The following is a 21,368-nucleotide window of genomic DNA, read 5'->3' as shown; positions in this document are numbered from 1 at the left end:
TAGAGGGAGTGATGACACAATAGTTGTATTCATTTCACTGCCACATAAACGATACGTCAGCAATCACCACAAAAATGTAGTTTCATGTCACACCCAATGAGTGGTGTCACAATCGATTCAAAATGTTTAAAAAGAAAACAAAAACATTTAAAAAAAATCTAACTAATCAACGGTCAATTAGAATAACAATAGAAAAAGAGGAGCACTCCCTTGGAGTGTACCACCGTGTGGTCTCTACCGCACCAAAACCACAGGAAAGGAGTGGTATTCCAAGCTGATGTGACAATGGAGTGCACCCTCTACTGCATCCACTCCCTCAAGCCTAAGTGATTTACAATATATTTCTTTCTATATATCATTCTATACATCTTAAATGATGACATTTGTCACACAATTATATTAAAATATATATTATTATTTTTATTAAATATGACACATTTCATTATTTAAGATAAATAAAATGATATGTAGAAATAAAATGTAGGATGATATTTCATTTTCTATTATTTTTCAATTATTAAAAATTCCGTATGATTTTATATATATAGAATTGTTTTCCGTTTTGTAAAATCGTAATCGTAATATTCTACACAAGCAATTTAAAACATAAAAAAATTACATTGAAACATATCAGTAATAATAAATAATTTTAAACATAAAAAATACCTCTTCAACATATTATTTAACAATTAAAAAAATCAAAAGTATGTATTCTTTTACTTAGATTGTATTTAATGGACTAAACTAAAAAATTATTTGGTGGCTGAAAAAGTTGGTTTTTTTTTTTTGAATAGCAAACTAATCTAGTTATCACCACATATGTCTCGTTCATTAGCACACACTTATGTCTCAAACATGACTTGAAGTTGAACTCATGACTTATGAAAAGCTAGTTGCAACTTGATTTACCATCTAATGAAAAAAAATGTTTGATATAAAATTAGCTGTAAGCTAACTAAAAAAATTTATAAAAATAGCTAAAAGTGTACGTAGAAAATCGAAGTTTAATATAACTAACAAAATATATATTTTGGAGAATTTTAAATAACTCAATAAACTTGTTCAAATGCTGGTCCGACTAACTTATAAATTATTTTTGATTTCTTAAACCAAAAAATCTAAAAGAAGCTTGAAAAATAAACTATTTTTGTGATGTTCCAAACATAGCTTTAGACAAGACAAAATATTAGAATTCTTGTAGACAAAATAAATAATAACGATATGATCCAATCCTACAATTATATCCCAATCTAACCCAAAAACGATCGACAAGAATCATAAGATTACCCAAAGCGATCTAAATATAACTGAGAAGAATCATAAGATCCTGACAACTTTGAAAAATACTAAACTAGAATAATTTAATATATATCACAAAAATCAATAGTCTCGAGAAAAAAAAAATAGCTTTACGAAATACCCACAAATTTGAACTCAAATTGTACAATAAAGTTTGTCACAAGCATCCCAACAATTTCAAGTCTACAAACTCACCACTTTCTACCACTACCACTAAAAACACAAACAACCACCAAACTTTCAAATCGGAAACTCCATTTTAATCATCGCATTACTCGCATCCACCATCTCACCACGCAACCAATCCTTAGCACACACCAACGCCTCCACCGTCTCCGCCCTCAACGAACACCGGTACCTCCCCATCTCCGGCCGCCCCACCTCAAACACCGCCTCCGCCGCCACCGTCGACACCGGCACCGACAAAATATCCCTCGCCATCTTCGAAAGTGTCGGATACTTCACCTTATTCAACTTCCACCACCCCACCACATCAAACTCATGCACACGTGGCAACAACGACTCCTCCAAATACTGGTCCAGCTCAGATTTCGATTGCTGACTTGTCGTCTCCATAATATACACATCAAAATCCGTCAACCCCGGCCCACCACCACCACCACCACCATCCCCATCCTCCGTTTTCACTTCTCCGGTCACCGGACCACCACCGTTTGTTAGCGGCACCGGGAGCGCGACGTACTCTAGAAAAAGCTGATGAATCCCTTCATCGACTATGTTTATATACGTTTGCGCCTCGTCACCATATATCTTTGTGAAACTGAATTCAACTAACTTCATCTTGAAACGTGGGTCCATAACTACCGCGATTGCTAATATCAAACAACAATTTTTCCAATAGTTATTGAAATTCTCTTGCATTGGTTTGGTCAGCCCGCTGATGACCGGATCCTCGCTGGCGGCTGCCCGAGCTAGCTCGAGTTGAATCTTCCACGCTTCATGGAAAAACGTGTTTGTTGTCGGGACACTCGAGGTTGTTAAAAGATTCGCGGTGTCATATAAAATCTTTAAATACGCGCAAAGATTCTCAATTACATTCCACTCTTCGCGAGTCGGGCCCTTACTGTAATCGGAATCGGTGGTGTCTAAGCAAGAAAACACCTCTTTCAATTCCGATGCCGATTGTAACATTTCGTACGTTGTGTTCCATTGCGTTTGGTTGTCGATTGCTAACGTTTTTGTACTCGGGACTTGAAGTTGTTGTTTAAGGGATAAAAACTTCTCTTCTAACGATTCCGATGTTTTCACGTACTTCACGCAATCGCGTACTTTTTTCACGGTTTCGTGATTTGTGGCGAGTGATTCCGCCACGATTCCGCTTATGGAACGGGAAAGACAGTTTCCGAGGAGTAATTGACCGCCGAGGATGTTCGGGTTTTTTTCCGAGAGAAGATTCCGGAGACTTTCGATTCCGATTTCACTCACGGGTTGGTTGATTGTAATCGAGAACAACCTCCCTTCCATATTCCAATCGGAAAGACAAGCGGAAACGGCATGACTAAAGGCGGAATCGGAATCGGGATACGGTTCCATTACCACGTTTAAAAGCTTCCGATGAATCTTCCATTCACTATCCACAAACTGACCCGTTACATAAACATAACCCGTGGTTTGACACGACCCGTATAAGTCAACCGTGAGACAAACCCGACCCGGCATTGATTCAATCACTTTCTGGATTTTATCCTTTTCGCTTAAATAAGTCGCCACACAATCGCCTTGCACAGTGCTAAAGTTGACCAAGTCAAACCTCGGTTGTAAGTTATGAACAAAGGAAACGAAACCCGGGTGTTCAACGATATGGAGCGGGTAATCATGCATGATGATCATACGGGCGATTTCATGGCGGCAGCGGTCGGAATCGAAGGGGAAGAACGGGGCGGAAGCGGCGGTCCGGTAGCGGCGTTTGGGTGTTTCGGTGGCGGTGTTTGGTGGTTGTGGGGTGGTGAACGGTGATGACGAGTCGGGGTGGTTGTTTTGGTTTTGGTTACGGAGGACAACCGGGCAGCTGCCCTTGGCGATGTGGCGTTTCAGGTGACTTGTTCCGGCGACTTTTGAACCTGTGCTGTATGCGAATGATTGTTTGCATTGTTTACAACAAGCGCGTCTACAACCGGGGCCCACGTTTTCGATTGTGAAGTGTTCCCATACGATTGATTTCTTCTTTCGGCGTTTGTTGGGTTGTGATTCCATGTTTTGCGCGTCTAGGAAGACCGGCTGCATCTCCATGTTGACCAATGCGTTGTTTTCAGTGGGAAGTGACTCCATGAATACCTTTACAAATAGACAAACAAGGTTTAATTGCCATTTTTTTTTAACTATTTAATGTTCAAATTCATATTGTATTATAATTTGCAGGTTGTATTCTTTATCTACAAAAGTGTACATGGACTTGAAGAGAAACACAAATCTTATGTTAAGTACACATATGCATGCACAAGGTACAAACCCGTATAGCATGAAGACTTATACTTTAAAGAACACCGAATTGGGCCAACCACTTTAAGTCCATCTTCACCATAAGCATAGACAGACAGACAGGAGAACTCGATGTAACTCGATGTAGTTCAGTTGAATTAAAGGAGAGAGTCTAATTTACATAAATACCCTTCATGGGCACATAGAGAAGTCCGTTATCTTTTTCGGAATCCGGGTCAAACATGACGAATCTAAACATCCATGGGCTGAAACAAGTTCATCCTGAACAGATCTAGGGTTTCCTCTTAGAAACATAAGAATTAAGCTAAGAGAAGTCAAAACATCAAAAATCCATAGCACATGGAGCTATATATAACGATCAATTAATCAATTAATCAGCTAATTAAACAGAAAACAATAAATCATGTTCGGATTCAAGCAATTTAACACTGAAGCATACTAATTAATCAATCAACAGGTCAAACACCAGAAACCCATCAAAATTAACATCAATCGAAGCAGAAAAAAACGAATTAAGAGTATGGTTTAGAATTATACCGATAGCAGCAGCTGCAGCGGCGAAAACACCGATCTAAATCCGGCGAAATCGAGATCCGGAGAGGGGTTCTTCGAGGAGAGAGAAAGTTGGGAGGAGAGAGAAAGATGAGAGATTGGGCTTGAACCCGAGAAAGCGAATTGGACTATTGGAATTGGGGTTTGTTGGGGGAAGCCAAGGAAGAAGACGATAAGGGTCTTTGTAAAAAATGTGAAATCACAATTCACAAAAGGGAATAAAAATAAAAGCGGATTGGATATGGACTTTGAGATCCATTAATATTTTTAGATGACATATGTTTAACATATATTTTGTTTACTGTGTGTTTTGTGTGTTTGGTGTAGGGGGTTGCAGCCCATTGAGCCACATAGGTTTACTTTTCTATAACAAGGGTTTTGTTTGGAGTAGAGGTAGGGTGGGTGGGTCTACAAACTAAGATGCTTTTGTAGTAAAATAATCAATACAATAAATAAAAACAATGCGTATTTAGTCAAAATTTATTTTAAATGAAGCATAGCTTAATTTATATTTTAAGTAATTGTTTTTTATTTTTATTTTATTAACATAAAATTCTGAACGTTGATTTTAGAGTAGGTTGTATAAAATAAAATGAACTAAAATCATGTTTTTTTGTATGCAAATTATATGTAAAATTTATGTATTTTCATACTCATTGATAAACTATTTATATTATAAATTATAACTAAAATAATTAAATAAGATACTCAGATTTCTTGAAATATATTTTGATATATTGATGGTTAGATTATTTATTTAACTTGAATTTATAACAGGATTTTAAAATTATAATTACTTAATTTTTCATCAAACATAGCATTCTCTTTATATATAATTTGTTCGAAAAATACAAAGATTTTTATTTTACATTCTTTAAAACGAGCATTTAGGACAAGACTAATCATATCGCCATTTATGTTTTTATATTTTATGTGATGTCTAGGTATTTTTAGTTGTATTTTGGTTTTAAATTAAGATATATGACCTTGTATGAAAATCCTACTTGGTCAATGTCACTGGCTTAGTGAATGGATCGACAAGAATCTCTTCTAATATGACTCTAGTGACTATGATGTCTTCACATTTGACTCAATAGATGCAATATACTCTAACTTTGTTTTTAAGTACACTATAATGTATTACTTGGTAAAGTCAATGCTTCACCATTCAGAAAGGGCACAAATTCTCACTACAAGCATAATCATCTCTATTAGTTTGAAACTAGCTTCAGTGTAACCTTTACATTTATCTCTTTGATACCTACAAGAACATATCTCTTGTCCTCCTAGATATTTAAGAATTTTCTTGGTTTTAAATCAATAATTGACCCTAGAGTTGATCTGATCGACTTTTCATGATCAATGCATATGAGATAGCAGACCTAGTATATATTATGACACTAGGTGTGACACCCATGTATTACATGAGTTTATTTAGAAAAAAATTAAATATGAAATTTTAACAATTTGAAAAGTTTGAATTTATAAGAAAAATGAGAAAAATTTTGAATTATTCAAATTAATGAGGTTTTAATTATTGAATACATTACATATATAAATCATTTTTAATAAATACCTTACATATATATTACCTTACATAATAAATGAGGAATTTTAATTTAATAAAATAAAAAATACAATAAAATGACAAGTGGAAAATAAAAAATTCAAAAATTGTATCCAAATGAAGGAGAAGATGACATATGGCAAAAAGTTCTTTATTTATTAGGGAGGATACATGATCGATCATAAAACATAAGAATATGGGACTTAACTTATTTCTTTTAGTTCTTAACTAGAACTAGAACACTGAACTTTTTGAAATTCCATACCATGCTTTTCAGGCACAAGCTATTTAGACGTCTGCATCTTAAATTTCCTTAACATAGTATGTATTATGGCTCAATCCAATGAGCCTCTTAGATCTATCTCTATAGATCTTAACAGTCAGTATGTATGTTGCTTTTCCTAACTGATTCATAGTGAAATAAATCCCAAGCCAAGATTTTACACTTCACAAAGTTAGAACATGTTTCCTATAAGTTGTATATCATCAAAATGTAGTACAAGGGTGAAAAAACTCTCCTACTAGCTTTGAGATAAATAAATGGATAATCTTCATTTCTTGAAAATCCAAGCTCTTTAACCTTCCCATCAAAACAAATATTCCAAATGTGAGATGCTTGATTTAGTCCATAAATGCACATATTAAGCTTACATGACCTTCACAACCTATCTCGGTTTGAATGTGCGTGCATTTATATCCATTTGTGTCTTCTTCTTGAAGACCCAATTACACCCAACTGTTTATGGCTAGGTGTATGATCAACCAAATTCCAATATTGGTTATCATTCATGGACTAAGCCTCATCCTTCCATTTTGCATCCTTTTAGGCCTGCTATAGCTTCCGATGGTTGGTAGACTCTAATCGTCATCTACCATTGACTTATATCCATCAGTAATATAAAATCTATATAACTAGGTGCATAACGACCTTTGTCATGTCTTTGAAGAAGAGATGGAGACATTTCAAATTCCTCAACAACTCTTTGTTGAGATTCGGTAGTTCTTTTTACCACTTGTTTACAGCCAGTGCCAACTTCAAGGTTCTTCGTTTCTTAATTATTGTAATTCATCAAGATCAATCTAGTTGCCACTAGCCTCTTTGGATATCATCTCCCTTTCTCAGAAGACTGCCATTTTTAAAAACAAACACTTTGTTCTTAGAGGTTTGTGAAACAAATACCCAAAAGACTTATTATGATATCTAACTAAGCAATACATCTTTGTTCTAGGTTCTAGTTTAGAGATTCATGAAGAGCGTAAGCCTCACAATCCTATACTTCCATATGTGCTAGTGAGGGATGAACCCCCACACTACATTTCAGAGACCGTCTTGAAAACCTTATGAGGTGGTGAAAGGTCGTAGACTACGTGTAACATTCTTCATGATATAGTTCATGAACTTTTTAGACGCATAATATGACTTATCATTTAACAAATCAAACATTCATTGGTTTATCTTTTTAAATGCACTGCTTTCGGCAGTGTTCTGGGTGGAGATAATTGTGAAACAATTTCACAATTCCTTTGATGATCATTCGAAGTTTGACTAAGATACTCACTATCCCTATATGATTTGAGCATCTTATCCTTTCAACCGGTTGATTCTTAACATTTTTTTGTGGAAGCTCTAAAGATTTTTAAGGATTCAAACTTATCAAACAAATATGCATGTCTACAAAAGGTAATGAAGTTGGTCTAACCATGTATTTTTGTGAATCTAAATAGTCAATTAGTGTAACTAATTCTAACAAATACTTACATCACTAAGTGATGCTTTTGTTATCTATCTTGATAAACAATATTAGCAATTATCAATAAGATTTATGGTCAAATGACTTCCAAAATACTTACTACTTGGATATTTGGCCACACATTTCACATTAATATGCCCAAGAAGGTGATTCAACGAATACATTTAATCCAAACCTTTTTAATGTAATTAAAGAAAGGTTGAACCATTATTATAATACTAGTTTCATAGATACCATGACTTGATTTTATAGAAAAAAACACATTTTCACAAAAAAAATATTTTACATGTATATAAGTCAGAACTATCTCATGAAACACTGTATACACAATTTCAATCGTAAGACCATAGACTAAACAATGGAGAGAACAAGTTGACTATTGATCTTATGGATAGTAGCAAGGGATCAATATCAATTATTAATTTCTCTTCCTTATGATTCAACCTCTTACTTCCCTTACAAATGTTAGTACCTTATCACGAGTATATACTCAAGGGTTGGAAATAATATTTTAATAGTATTACAAATTTATATATCTGACTGTGCCATACTCTTTGGCTTATAGCTTTTCAACTCTTTCCAATATACTCGACATCTTTGCTTTCTTAGTCCTTCTCTTTGTGGTGGACTCATATAGTCTTTTATATATATATATATATATATATATATATATATATATATATATATATATATATATATATATATATATATATATATATATATATATATCAGAGTCAACATTCCTTTTGTCCTTTATGTTGGTGTTGGAGTTGGGTATACTAACTTTATAAAAAATAAATAAGATCAATGGAGCTAGAGTTTCTATACTTGGCCATGTAAGTCTCAGAAGCCCTCAACATACGATACGACCCCTTATGGATCTTTCCAAGTTGATTAAATCAAAATTAAATTAAATGGATTATATGAACATGCCAACTAGTTGATTATGATACCCATAGTCAACTCTCAACTTAATGGAATTACATGTTGCTTCATTTTCTCAATGTATAAAGTACACATGGTACTTGTTCCTTCCTATAGCTAAAGGTGCTATAGTTGGAGGAACAACATGAAAAGCTTCGTCTAGGGTATGGTCTTTCTTTTCGTTAATACGAACTATTCTTAAACTACAAATACATTTAAGATTGATTAACCCAATTATCTTATCCTTTTAGAGGATTTACAACACCAAAATTTATAGTGTACAATTGAGCATTTGTAAACGTCATTCAATATAAAGTTCCATTCTAGTTTGTTTTATTAATACTTAAAAGTAATTACCCAATTTAAGATAATTTAGTTAAGTCTAGGATCCATATTTTACTCCATGATGTGAAGAGGTATATCATAGTCACACCAAGAAGGTATTTAGGTAGGAAAACTAATTACCAATTTCAATCTCTAGAAACTCCTATATCTATCGAGATTTATTAGCTTATGTCAATAACATGTTTTATCTCTTTCGCTCTCATCCAAATTCATGACAAGGATGTCGTGGATCATTAATCTAGATGGTAAATCAACCATGTAAATGTTGGATTAGGTGTCTAAGCCCATAACTATAATTGGTATGTACTTGACCCGATAGTAGCATGGTCCTTTTGGGTTGCCTTCACCATAGCAACCTGACAGGATGAATTATCAGAAAGAGGTAGATAAATGAATTATTAATATATTATAAGAATAATATATTAATTGAGAAATCATATTATTTAATTAATATTGATCAGAAATTGATTTGGAATAAATTTGGTGATCAAAAAAGACTGATTAAAGAATGGGGACTGATATTGCAATTTATTGTTAGTTGCAAGTTGGGCTGTGGACTCCTAATAGAAGGGGTGGACGAATTCTATGGGAATCCCATAGAAGAATTCGCCCAAAGGGCCTTCTAGAAGTGTTCCATAGATTGCTTAAGGCCTAAGCAGAGAATTAGGGTTTCAGCCTAAAAACCCTAGCATCACAACTATATAAAGACCCCTTGGCATGAGGATTTCAACCACTTGATTCTAAGAAGAAACCCTAGCTAAAAATACTAGCCTACATCCTCTCTATCTTGTTCATCCATTTCTAGTTGGTGTTTGTGACTCCATTAGAGGTGCAACAATTGAGGCACTAAGCTCTTAAAGGTCAAGATCAACAAGCTATAAGAAAAGGTATTCTTCTAAGCATGTTTAAGTTATCAATTTCGAAAACTGTATGCTAGATTAGGGTTTATGCTTTGGATAATAATTTGCATGTATAACTCGAGAAAAACCTAGATCCAAAGCATTAGGGTTGCATGTGCACCATAGGAATGTTGTAGTGCTCAAAACACATCAGTGGTATCGGAGATTAGGGTGTTTTTCTGTTATATGATGCTATTGTATTGTTTTCAACGCTAATTTTTTTTCGATTTTGGTCTCTGACTGGTGGACTCGACGAGTCCTATGAAGGAACTCGACGCGTTGGACCAACTCGACGAGTCCATGCCCTGACTCGACGAGTTGGTTCGTCAGATGGCAGTTTTTTTCCGGATTTTGACCTAAATTAGATTTGGATAATTACCATAAGTTGTTTTTAATGATTAAATTTGGATTTTCTAATATGGTAATGTATATCCTCATCTAATTGAAAGATAATTGTCAAATTTTAAGATAATTACAAGATGATGTGATAAATTAATTATTTGTAAAATTTGATTTGAATTTTCTTACCATATAAATGGATCAGGTCAAATTTCATGATAATGATAAAATTATATGATTAATTTGATTGTTTTAAAATTTGATCTAGAAGTTTTGAAAAGTTTCTAAACTTGCCCTCAAGTTTTGGAATTTAAATTTGATTAAAAGCTTTTTTTTTCTAATTTTGAAATATTAAATTCAAAAACCTTAGTGTTTTAAAAGTTTAAAGTACAACCCTTATACTATTATAATATTAAAAGCTTAATACTTACATATATATATATATATATATATATATATATATATATATATATATATATATGATGAGTCAGTCTTACCGTTAGTAGGCCCCATTCACGAAGCTGGTCTATCAGGGGGTTTAAGGAAGCGCCCTGTAAAATGACCGTCATTGTGTATCCACTCTTACCCACCGCACTCTTGACTAGTGGAGGGTTGTTAGCTGAACGGGTAGGATATGACATTAATTCCTCATTAATAAGTATAATGAAAGTTATAAAGTAACTAAATGTTTTCATAAATTCTCAATCTTAGTTACTTTAGGAAAAATGTGAAAATGATGCTATTCCATGAAATTGCACTTTGCACCTTGTCAAAGTCGTCAATGGAGCGTGTGTGGTTAACTAACACACTAACTTGGACTAACAAGGGTGGCGAAGGGTAGCTCAAGAATTATCATAGATCAATAGAGCGTGTGTGGTTAATCAACACATTGGTTAGGTGGTAAATGAATCGAGAGTACCAAGCTAATTTGCATGGTTATTAACACCTTGTTTGTGATCCTCAGTATCCCAGTCACAAACTTGAAGGACATAATCGAGATTAAACATGTCATTGAAAAGTTCAATGAATCTCAAAAGAATCTAGGAATTTTATTTCATTTAAAACCTAATTGTTCATTTCATTTTTCATGGTGGAATTGGTAAATCCTCATTTATCTACCTTCATATAATTTGCAATTGGATTATGACATCCCTCTTCCAAATTGTGAATTATAGTGTTGGGTCCTAGCTTTAATATTTCATTTTGGGTGTTATATTAAGGATCGCTTATCTAATCTAAACTTTGTTCCTTTTCTTTTTCAGATGTCTGGCTCAAACAACGCTTCCAGCTCGAACTCCAACTCATCAAGCTCCTTTTCTCTTATGAACATTTGTGGGAAGGTCAACTTCGATGGGTCCAATTTCAATGATTGGATCTGCAACATTCGCATGGCCCTTCGATACGAGGAGAAGGAATATGTCCTCGACGTAAAGCTCAAAGAGATAGATGAAACCAAAGCTTCCACTGAAGAAATAGCTGAGTATAGGGCTCACGAAAAGGACGCGACAAAGGTGTCATGTATAATGGTAGCAACTATGACTCCTGAGCTGCAGTGGTTCTACGAGGACTACTGGCCTTATGAGATGTGCCAAGATTTGATGGAAAAGTACCATCAAAGTGCGCGTAAAGAAAGGTACGAGATTTTCTCCTTGTTGATAACGACCAAGATGAAAGATGGAGAGTCCATCATGAGCCACTTGCAAAGAATGCAAAGATATATGGATCGTCTGCTCAAGTTGAATGTCAACTTTGACGAAGAGTTGGCGATTGATTTCATTCTCCACTCTTTTCCTCCTTGTTATGATAAGTTCAAGATGACTTATCATATGAACAAGGAGGAATTCACCTTGAGCAAACTTCAAGGTCTATTAAGAACTGCTAAAAGTGGGTTGAAAGCCAAAGCTGTCGCATCCACTCTTATTGATGCTACCCCAGTCTTGGCTAGTGGACAAGGGAAGGGGAAGAAGAGGAAAGCTCCCTCTAAGAATCACAAGGGAAAGTCTCATGATGGATCTTCTTCAAATGGTTCTAAAGGAAAAGGTGGTTCTATTGCTCCTTCAACTGATTCAAAAGAAGCGAGTGTTTCTATTGTCACGACAAAGGGCATTGGAAACGAAGCTACCCGAAGTACTTGTAGGACATCAAGGATGAGAATATGAAGCCCTCATTCATAAGTATATATAATATTCATTCTAATAGCTCATCACATGCTAGTTCTTGGGTCCTTAATACAGGATGTGATTTTCACATTTGTTCTAATTTGCAGGGCTAAGAAGAAGTAGGGATGTGGAGCATGGGAAGATGAACCTGCTAATGGGGAATAGGAAATCATCGCCTGTCACCAAGATTGGGATTTATTATTTAGTGTGTAACGCCCGTAGATCCGGGCTAGTCAATTTAGAGATAAAAGGGGTCGAAAACGACTTTTTGACAAAAGATTATTTAGAATAAATAATCTTACCCAAATTGAAGAATACATCTCAAGAGTTCCGTATGTACATATAAAGAACATTGAAATCCGAGTTATTACGAAGAAATTATGGTCCGTCGAAGTTTTACGGCAAAACAGACACGATACCGGGAGACGTAAATAGTGAATTTACGATGGAGGACTTTTTAGCCTTAGAAATCTAAACAAAAGTTGTAGTATACGTTAAAACGAGAACATACAAAAAAACGAACGCCCAAATCTGACTTCGTATGAGAAAGTTATGAATTTTCTAAGATTTGGCGTAACAGTGCACAACCCGAAACTCGAATTTTAGATCGAGCGGTATTTGGCCTATGCGACATAATTGAAAATTGAAGATCTCATTAATAGGAACTCAATGTTAAAAAGATAGACGAAAATAGAGTCCGTATGTAGAAGCTATGAATTTTACGCGGACATTTAACAGTATAATCTCCCCGTACTGTTAAATTTAAGATCAGTCGAGAATTAGCCGACGGAATCAAAATGAAAGTTGTAGATCCTATTTTTACCTACACGTGGATATAAAGAAAGTCAAAAACGGAGGTCGTATGTGAAAGTTACAGATTTTAGAAGTCGGAAACGTGTTGTGCGAAAATGGGTGATGTGGCATAATCTTGGCCATTGCTTTCTCCCCAAGTCTTGCCACTAGATGGTGACATGTGGCACCAAGTTCATCCATTTTCACCCTATAAATAGAACCTCTCACACCCTCATTTTCTTCACACCTTCCCATTATTTCTTCTCTTTACTCTCTCTCTAGAACCTCTCTCTAGCCCCAAAACCCCCCGAAAAACCTAGGGAACCTCCCTAGCACGAGGAGCAAGCCCCGGAGTGCTCGACGGCTCCGAGAAGAAGAGCTTTTCGGCTCGGGAACGCTGCTCCAAGCAAAGCCCGATTTTCTATAAAACCCGCTGTAAGTGAGCTACGTCTACGCTATTTTTAATATAGCTTTTATTTAATTATAGTAACGTTATTAGGAACTTATAATAAGTATTTGGGCTATTAATATGGGTTATATAAGTATTGTTTAACGCTTATATAATTGTAATAATAGCTAGACTATTAATTAGTCTCGGCGAATAATATACTAAACTTTAGTGGTAATAATATTAGGTTTCGTCGAAGGAAATTATTTTTAAGAAGCGAAGCGCTGTTTGAGTTCGGAATCACCACCTTTTCAAGTGAGTGCATGGTCCCTTTCATCTTACACATAGATATGAAGTATTTTATATAAATTACGTGCTATGTGTGCATATTATCTGAATACTTGTTGTCTATGATGGATGAATGATTTTATACATGTTTTAAATGATTTAAATATATATTTATTTTATATCTACAAATATGTTGGGATAAAACATGGGTAGATGAAATAGTTGGTGTGTGATGAAATAAAATGATGAGAGATGGGTGATGATAGGAAAGTGATGATAATTAGGTGATGATGAATCGGTGATGTAGGATGAAAGATACTATAACCTTGTCCGGCAATTTGGAGATGTAGTCATCTAATAGAGTATAGATGGTGACCACAGACTATTCTAGACAACCCGTGGAAACACCAGCAGACTTATAACCTGTAGGTGATGAATTACGAGTCCAGGTCATGTTGCGACTGTATATTCATGTGATGATACTCTAACCCTTACTATGAATTACGAGTTCAGGAAACGTTGTAACTACGTATTCATGCCTTAGGAACGAGCATATAAGGAAATGTGAGGTAAAAAGATGAGAGGTAAATATGATATAGGAGATGACCCTTAAGATAATTCTTTAAGGAATATTAAAGAAGATAACGGGTATGGGTAATCGGGTTGATTGTTTGATGTTTAAATATAATAATTATATTATTGTGGGTTGAAAACCCTATGTACTCACCAGGTTTCCCAACCTGACCCACTCCAGCTTATTTGTATCGCTGGTGTCGATACGAAGCTACTTTGCACTGAGAGATTTAAAAGAGATGTAGATCACTAGTGTAAATGAATGTAAGTTTTGTTTATGCTTATGTTTATGTATTGACGATGACATCCCATATGTTTTAAATGAATAAAAATACATTTCTTCGAAAATGTTTTGATAATGTATTTATCATGTTTTTCTGGGAACAAATTCCACAACATTTTTATTAAAAGAAGTACTCTGATTTTTATAAAGCATAAACAAAATCGGTATTTTCTAGTCGTGAAAATGGGATGTCACATAGTGCTTAGTAGTAGGTTACGTTTAGAGTTGAATGATTGTTGCTACTCGTCAGAAATGACGAGGAATATTATTTATTTTCATGTTTTGTACAAACAAGGTTTTAGATTTTCATTCAATAATGAAATTGGTTCTATTAATGCTTTCTATAATGGTACTTTATATTTTGAAGCATTAGCTTGTAATGGTGTATATGAACTGCGGTGGTTGTAGACAACTTAGGGAATAATGTGTTGCATATCGATTCGTCTAATGGTTTAGACAAGTCATGCTTGTGGCATTATCGTCTTGGACATGTCAACAAGAAGCGCATAGCCCAACTCCAAACACTACAAGAAAAAGACCCTTTTATGATGCGCAAACCACGACACTCGTTGATTTATGTTACGCAAAAGAGAGTGACGTTAAAAAAGTATCATCTCTTCAAAAAATTTAAGGATTTAGGTCACGCATTATTGCGTGCCCTTAAATTAATGTCAGAAGAAAAAAAATTAAAAACACGGAGGGCGCTGTATCTTAAGCGCGCGTCCACTATAGGTGTCATTTTATAATTTTAATGAGCGCGCGTTTAGTAGAAAGGGGGAAATGAAATCCCTAAAAAATTAAAACCCCGCCTGTTGCATCTCCCCTTCTCCTTCTCCTTCGTGTGTTCTCTTCCTTCTCCTTCACGTGCTTTCCATTTTGTTTATCTCAAACCCTGTTTGAATTTCACCATATAATTTATCCTCTCCACCAGCCAATAACCTCCACTCTCTCCTTCTCCTTTTCTCTACAAACCCTAATCCGCCTCCACCACTACTGAATCCCTTTTATTTATCCTTAAGGAATAACCCAACCAAGCTCGTATCTCAGATCAAGTACTTCGGCGTGGAGTTAACCCCACGACTTCAGATGCAACTCAATACTCTCTCCAGAGCTCTCCGTAACGGCCTTGAACTCGTTGGAAAATTCTTAATCTCCAGCCGTTGGAACGTCGAGACGGTCGAGAAGAAGATGGAGAAGGAGAAGGTCGAGAAGAAGATATCGAGGTTCTTACAGTGCCCTCTTCGAGCTCAAGTCCTCTCTGACGTGCATCAATTGAGATTCGATACCACTGGGTGGTTTGATCGACTTGAGGGCTCCGCTCAGATGCTGGAGTAGCAGATCGCGAAATGGAGTATCTTGCTGAGATTCATTTTAATCAACATGTACAGATGTGGGTATGTATGTTCTTGTATATTATATTCTTTAATTTTTATATATTTCTATATTTGAATGTTTTGAGAATCTATATAAACGCAAAAACCAGATAAATCAATTGGAGAAGGACAAAGATGTTGTGTCTCAAGTACAATGAATCACAACACTAGAGTTGTTCCCTCAACTTCTTTCAATTATTAATGCTTTAAGTAATGTCCTCTGTCATTCTCAGGTACTCTTTCCCTATTGTGCACCAAATATAAACATACTTTTTGTTTATTTCTTCTACCTGTCCATTAAAAAAATCTACCCAGTTATAGAATTTTCAAAGTAAGAAATTCTTTTAAAGTACAATGATTTAGTTTTCTGTAAGAAAATTATTAAAGTGCAACTGTGACGTTTTCTACCTTGCTAAGGCCTTTTGGCGTGTTCGGATTGAGGCGGATTTTGCTTTAGCTAGCACAGCATCCGAGGAATATACTTGTTTGTATAAATGACTGAAATACCCTTTCTAAGATTATTACTAGATTTTCTTGATATTGGTCATTGATGCATCATTTACTTTATTGTTCTTCTAGAAAATTTATTGGGCTGGTTTACTGCATCTAATTAAATTTTATAAAAGTCGAAGAGATGATGAGAAAATTGGATTCCCAAAGTAAGTGTTGCATCCTTTCTCAGTTTTAATAGACATCAAAACAATCTCAAAAGTTTTGCTGACTGAAATACCCTTTCCTAAAGATTAATTTTCTTTTCATGCTCAGGCCAAATGACTTTCATGATTTTGCAGCGTATTTTGTACTCGAGGTAATGCAATGAGGTAAGATGTGTATTGTCAACAATGTCCAAAGTTTTTTTAAAAAACACAACATGTTTTGATAATCATATTGATACAAGCAACATATTGAAATGACATTTCAGCTTTTTAATACAATTATATTTGTATTATTTATACAATATTATTTATCTAGGCAAAATCATTTATTGAATTTGTTTAATTTTGTGGATTGTGATGTCTTGACAGGCTATTCCACATGTTGTAGCTTTGGTTAGAGCAGCAGATAAGAAAGCCCTCATGAAGCTGTTGATTGCATTTTACAACTTTTAAAAGTAAATCTTTCTTCCACTATTCCACCCCCACACATATTACGATTTCATTATCTGTTTTTTATATCTACAATGTCGTTTTCTTTTTTGGGGGTACTTTCAGTACAATGAGAACAATGGGAATCCGTATTCTGATCTTTTCTGGCTTGCTGCATTAGTCTAATCAGTCGGTGAACTTGAGTTTGGACAACAGGTTTGTTGGCAATTGGCATGCCTTTATATCGCATATATAAATTTAAGTTTCATGAAAATATTTTGATAATCAATTTTTTATCTTTTGATTTTGCAATATAAAGTACTCTACTTACATTTGAAAGCAAAGTTTGTTTCTTTCTGTAATATGTATATATTCAAATCAAAATTAGACTGTTGCATATGCATATGTGTTTATGATTGCAACATGCTATATCAAATCCAATGATATGAGAAAAGAAAACAAATAGTTCCTAACTTCTTATTAGAAGCTCTATAAATCCCATAAACATGCTATATATCAAATCCAATGACATTATTGTTTCTTGATAATTATTGCAGTACTGATAATCAAATTAAGTGTTGATAGAGCATATCATATTGGACAGAAGAAGGATGTTATTGTATACCATTTGATGACTTGTGGTACAGTTGAAGAAAAGATATACAGACAACAGGTTAAACATCATCTGATCTTTGAGTTCTTTATTATGTGGAATATAGCTTATTGCTTAAATTTAATGAGACAGATATACAAAGGGGGTTTATTCAAAAGTGCTACCGAAGACAAAGAGCAAATTCACAATTTCGATTATTGGGTGAGTACTAGAAAGTTGGACATTATTCTTATTTTATTTTAGTTAATAACTAATAAGTGGGAAACAATACTCACATGTGCTTGATATCTCAGGATCTTAAGGAGTCTTTCAGTCTCCCTGAGCAGGGTTTTGATGTTTCTCTAACTCAGCAACAGTTACATAAAGAGCATAATTTAAAAAAAAGTTTGGACTTAATGGGAAAGCCTAATTTCCTTTACTTTCCCTATTAGATCCCTTTTTCTAAATTAAGTCAAAAAGAAACATGCATATATAGCTAACCAGATAAAGTCTTGTCCCACTAAGTCCATTAAGTAAAAAAGAAACAAATTCTAATTAGTTACTTATGATCATCTCATTATTAGATAAACATGATGCCTAACTTTGGTATTATTTTTTAACCATTTCTTTAATATGTTTATTTATTTATTTGTTTTATTTATTTTTGAATTTTCTTTATTTGTCATCTAAGAACTTGGTAAACCTTGCAGGTTCAGAAGGAGCTGCGAAGACTGGTGCAGAAGGTGTTTGCTTGAAAGAGGGATAATAACCATTACAAAATACAAAAGTATTACTAGAGAAATATGTATTGGGTATATAAGCATATAAATTTTACAAAATACAAAAGTATTACTAGAGAAATAATAACCATTAACCCCAACTTTGACCAGTCTATTTTGGCGCTTATTTGCTGGAACAGCAACTTCTGCTTTATGTAAAAGAGGTTGAAGGGAACCTGCAACTGCTTTAGGGTCGCTTGCAAATGCACTCAGACATGGTTTCAGGTACATTATAAAATTATCATTTGAAATCTTACTACTATTCTTACAGCATTAAAATTTGGAATGTCAATAACAATTGAAAGCAAACTTTTATCTCTTTCTCAAGGCTAAAGAAAATTAGGTGATGCTGATGTCAGATTTTATCGTATCAAGGATTTATCAGGCTAACCCATTTCCTATTTTTACTTTGACCCATACTCTCGCCCAACTGAGAAAAGAGGTGGTGCATGGATGGATGAAGTTGTTGCAAGAAGTCGTGTACTATTAGATGACAAAAACTCTGCTAGGTTACCAATTGCCCATATGGTCTGCAACCAAATGCCACCTGTTGGAGACAAGCCAAGCCTTATGACATTTCGTGAGGTACATCCATCCATCCATACATGCATACTGCATAGCAAAATGAGATGATGAAAATATGATGTAATGTAATGTGTGCAAACTTGTGTTGTTTATATTTTGGTTGAAAGCTCTTAGTTAATCTAATTTTTAAAAAAAGTAATCCTTTTGAGTTTGGGCATATATTTTTGGTTATTAATTTAGGTGGATACCATCTTGTACGTGCATGAGTGATATGAGGAGGTACGCTGTTATATTATTACCTTTGGCTTTCTTGTATATACCTTACCTTTTGAGGTGGTTGGATTCCTCAGGAATTGGAATTGAATTCCATTTGATTCACAAAATCCTACCAGTGATTCTATAAATTCATGTTATTTCAATTCCAATTTCCATAAATATACAAGAATACACAATCTAAGCCCCACTATTAACGTTGTAGTATGCTAGTTATCATCAAAATTTGTAGTTGGATCTTCTGCCAACCAAACACGTGACATATTCCAATTCTTCTTCAATTCCAGTTCTTGCCAAAACATTGTTACTGTTGAATACAAGGTAGGGGCATTTATGTCTTTTCACCAATCTTGTTGCATATTCTTAACTTATCCAATTTTGGCAGGTTGATCCTGGTACATGGCCAATAATGATCTTTAGGGTATGCTAGAAGGATTGGAGATTAATTGCTGTTAAGCTTCTATCTAAGACTTCACGCCAAGGACTTGATGAATTTAAGCTAGCAATGTTTTACTTGATTTGGACATGAACCCCAAGATATCATACTTTGGCATGGCTAGAAGCTTTGGAGGAAACGAGACTCAAGCAAAAGCAAACATAGAGAGAGTTGTTGGCACATAGTAAGCTAGATAATGCAATTGTATATAAATTATGCTTCAATTCTCTTGAGTTCATTTTTTTATAACATTTACTCACTATTGGAATAATTATTTGTATTTGACATATTAGTGAAATGAATTATCGTTGTTATTTATGGTATTTTATTTTGTATTATGAGATTTTTAATGTATTATTTAATTTGAAAATTAGTAAATCTATAAATAATATTTTTTTTAAACATTTAAAATTGTGATATGCAAAAATGTGTGTCATCTTCATTTATGACATGGCCTTTCTTGACAGGGGCTTTCTTGATACGCATTGCGTGTCATTAATACGCACATCGTAAGGTTACGACACGCGAATGCGTGTCGTCTTTCTTTATGAAATGGCCTTCCTTGATACGCATTGCATGTCGTAAAAGCGTGTCGTAATTGTGCGTCGTAAATGTGCCTCGTCTATAGACGACGCGCAAAAGCGCGTCGTCTCTCTTTATGACAGGGCCTTCCTTGACGCGCATTTGCGCGTCGTCTGAGCGTTTTACGACGCGCAATGAGCGTCGTAAAAGGCTGTTTTTCTAGTAGTGAAAAGGATGGAGTGTTGGAGTCGTTTGACCTAAAGTCGGATTACACGTGCAAATCTTGTTTGCTTGGAAAGCTGACTAAATCACCTTTCAAAGGTACTTGTGAAAGAGGTGAGGGATTGTTGGATCTCATACACACAGATGTGTGTGGGTCCTTCAGATCCACCACAAGGGATGCTCACCGCTTCTATGTTACGTTCACCGAAGATTATAGCAAATATGGGTATATCTACTTAATCAAGCACAATTCGAAAATCTTTGAAAATTACAAAGAGTTTAAAAAAGACGTGGAGAATCAATTGGGCAAGAAGATAAAGATGCGCAAATTCGATAGGGGTGGTGAGTATCTTAGTATCGAGTTCCACGACTATCTTAAGGAATGTGGAATTGTTTCACAATTGACGCCACCTAGGACACCACAGCTCAATGGTCTGGCTGAGTGGCGCAATCGAACCTTGTTGAACATGGTTTGTTTCATGATGAGTCGAGCTTCTCTACCTATCTCATTTTGGGGGTATGCCTTAGAGATTTTCGCCCATATCCTTAATCTAGTCCCAACTAAGAAGGTTTCCAAAACACCTCACGAGATGTAGACAAGGAACGTTCCCTCATTGGAACATTTCAAGGTTTGGGGTTGTGAGGCTTTCGTAAGACGAGAGACTCACAACAAGCTTGAACCTCGCAGTGAGCAGTGTATTTTCATCGGCTACCCACAGAAATCCTTTGGATATCTTTTCTACATACCTAGTGACAACGTGGTCTTTGTAGTGAGGAGAGGGGTTTTCTGAGAGATAGAACTCATATGCCAAAAGGACAGTGGGAGGCAAATTGATCTTGAATAGCTTCAAGAATCAAGTGATGAAGGAACCTCTAACACTAGCAACAAACTTGAGGAAGAGATTCATGTTGAACCAATTGACGAGTCCTTACCTCTAAGAC

General features: G+C 35.0%; 1 protein-coding gene across 1 annotated transcript; it reads right to left on the bottom strand.

Moving 5' to 3' along the window:
• Nucleotides 1–1,408: 1,408 nt before the first annotated feature.
• On the bottom strand, nucleotides 1,409–4,558 carry LOC111877811 (zinc finger BED domain-containing protein DAYSLEEPER). The gene is made up of 2 exons (XM_023874317.3): nucleotides 4,297–4,558; nucleotides 1,409–3,594 (listed from the first exon to the last, which is right to left on the bottom strand). The coding sequence occupies exon 2, from the start codon at nucleotides 3,586–3,588 to the stop codon at nucleotides 1,540–1,542; it is 2,049 nt and encodes a 682-aa protein (XP_023730085.1). The 5' UTR covers nucleotides 3,589–3,594; nucleotides 4,297–4,558; the 3' UTR covers nucleotides 1,409–1,539.
• Nucleotides 4,559–21,368: the final 16,810 nt, after the last annotated feature.

The sequence above is a fragment of the Lactuca sativa genome, chromosome 7 (genome assembly GCF_002870075.4).
Source record: "Lactuca sativa cultivar Salinas chromosome 7, Lsat_Salinas_v11, whole genome shotgun sequence".
Classification (NCBI taxonomy): domain Eukaryota; kingdom Viridiplantae; phylum Streptophyta; class Magnoliopsida; order Asterales; family Asteraceae; genus Lactuca; species Lactuca sativa.
This window is presented reverse-complemented; position numbering and strand designations above follow the sequence as displayed.

What these genes read in the sequence shown, in the direction of transcription:
- LOC111877811 (XM_023874317.3), bottom strand. Translation starts at nt 3,588, where the DNA reads ATGGAGTCACTTCCCACTGAAAACAACGCATTGGTCAACATGGAGATG.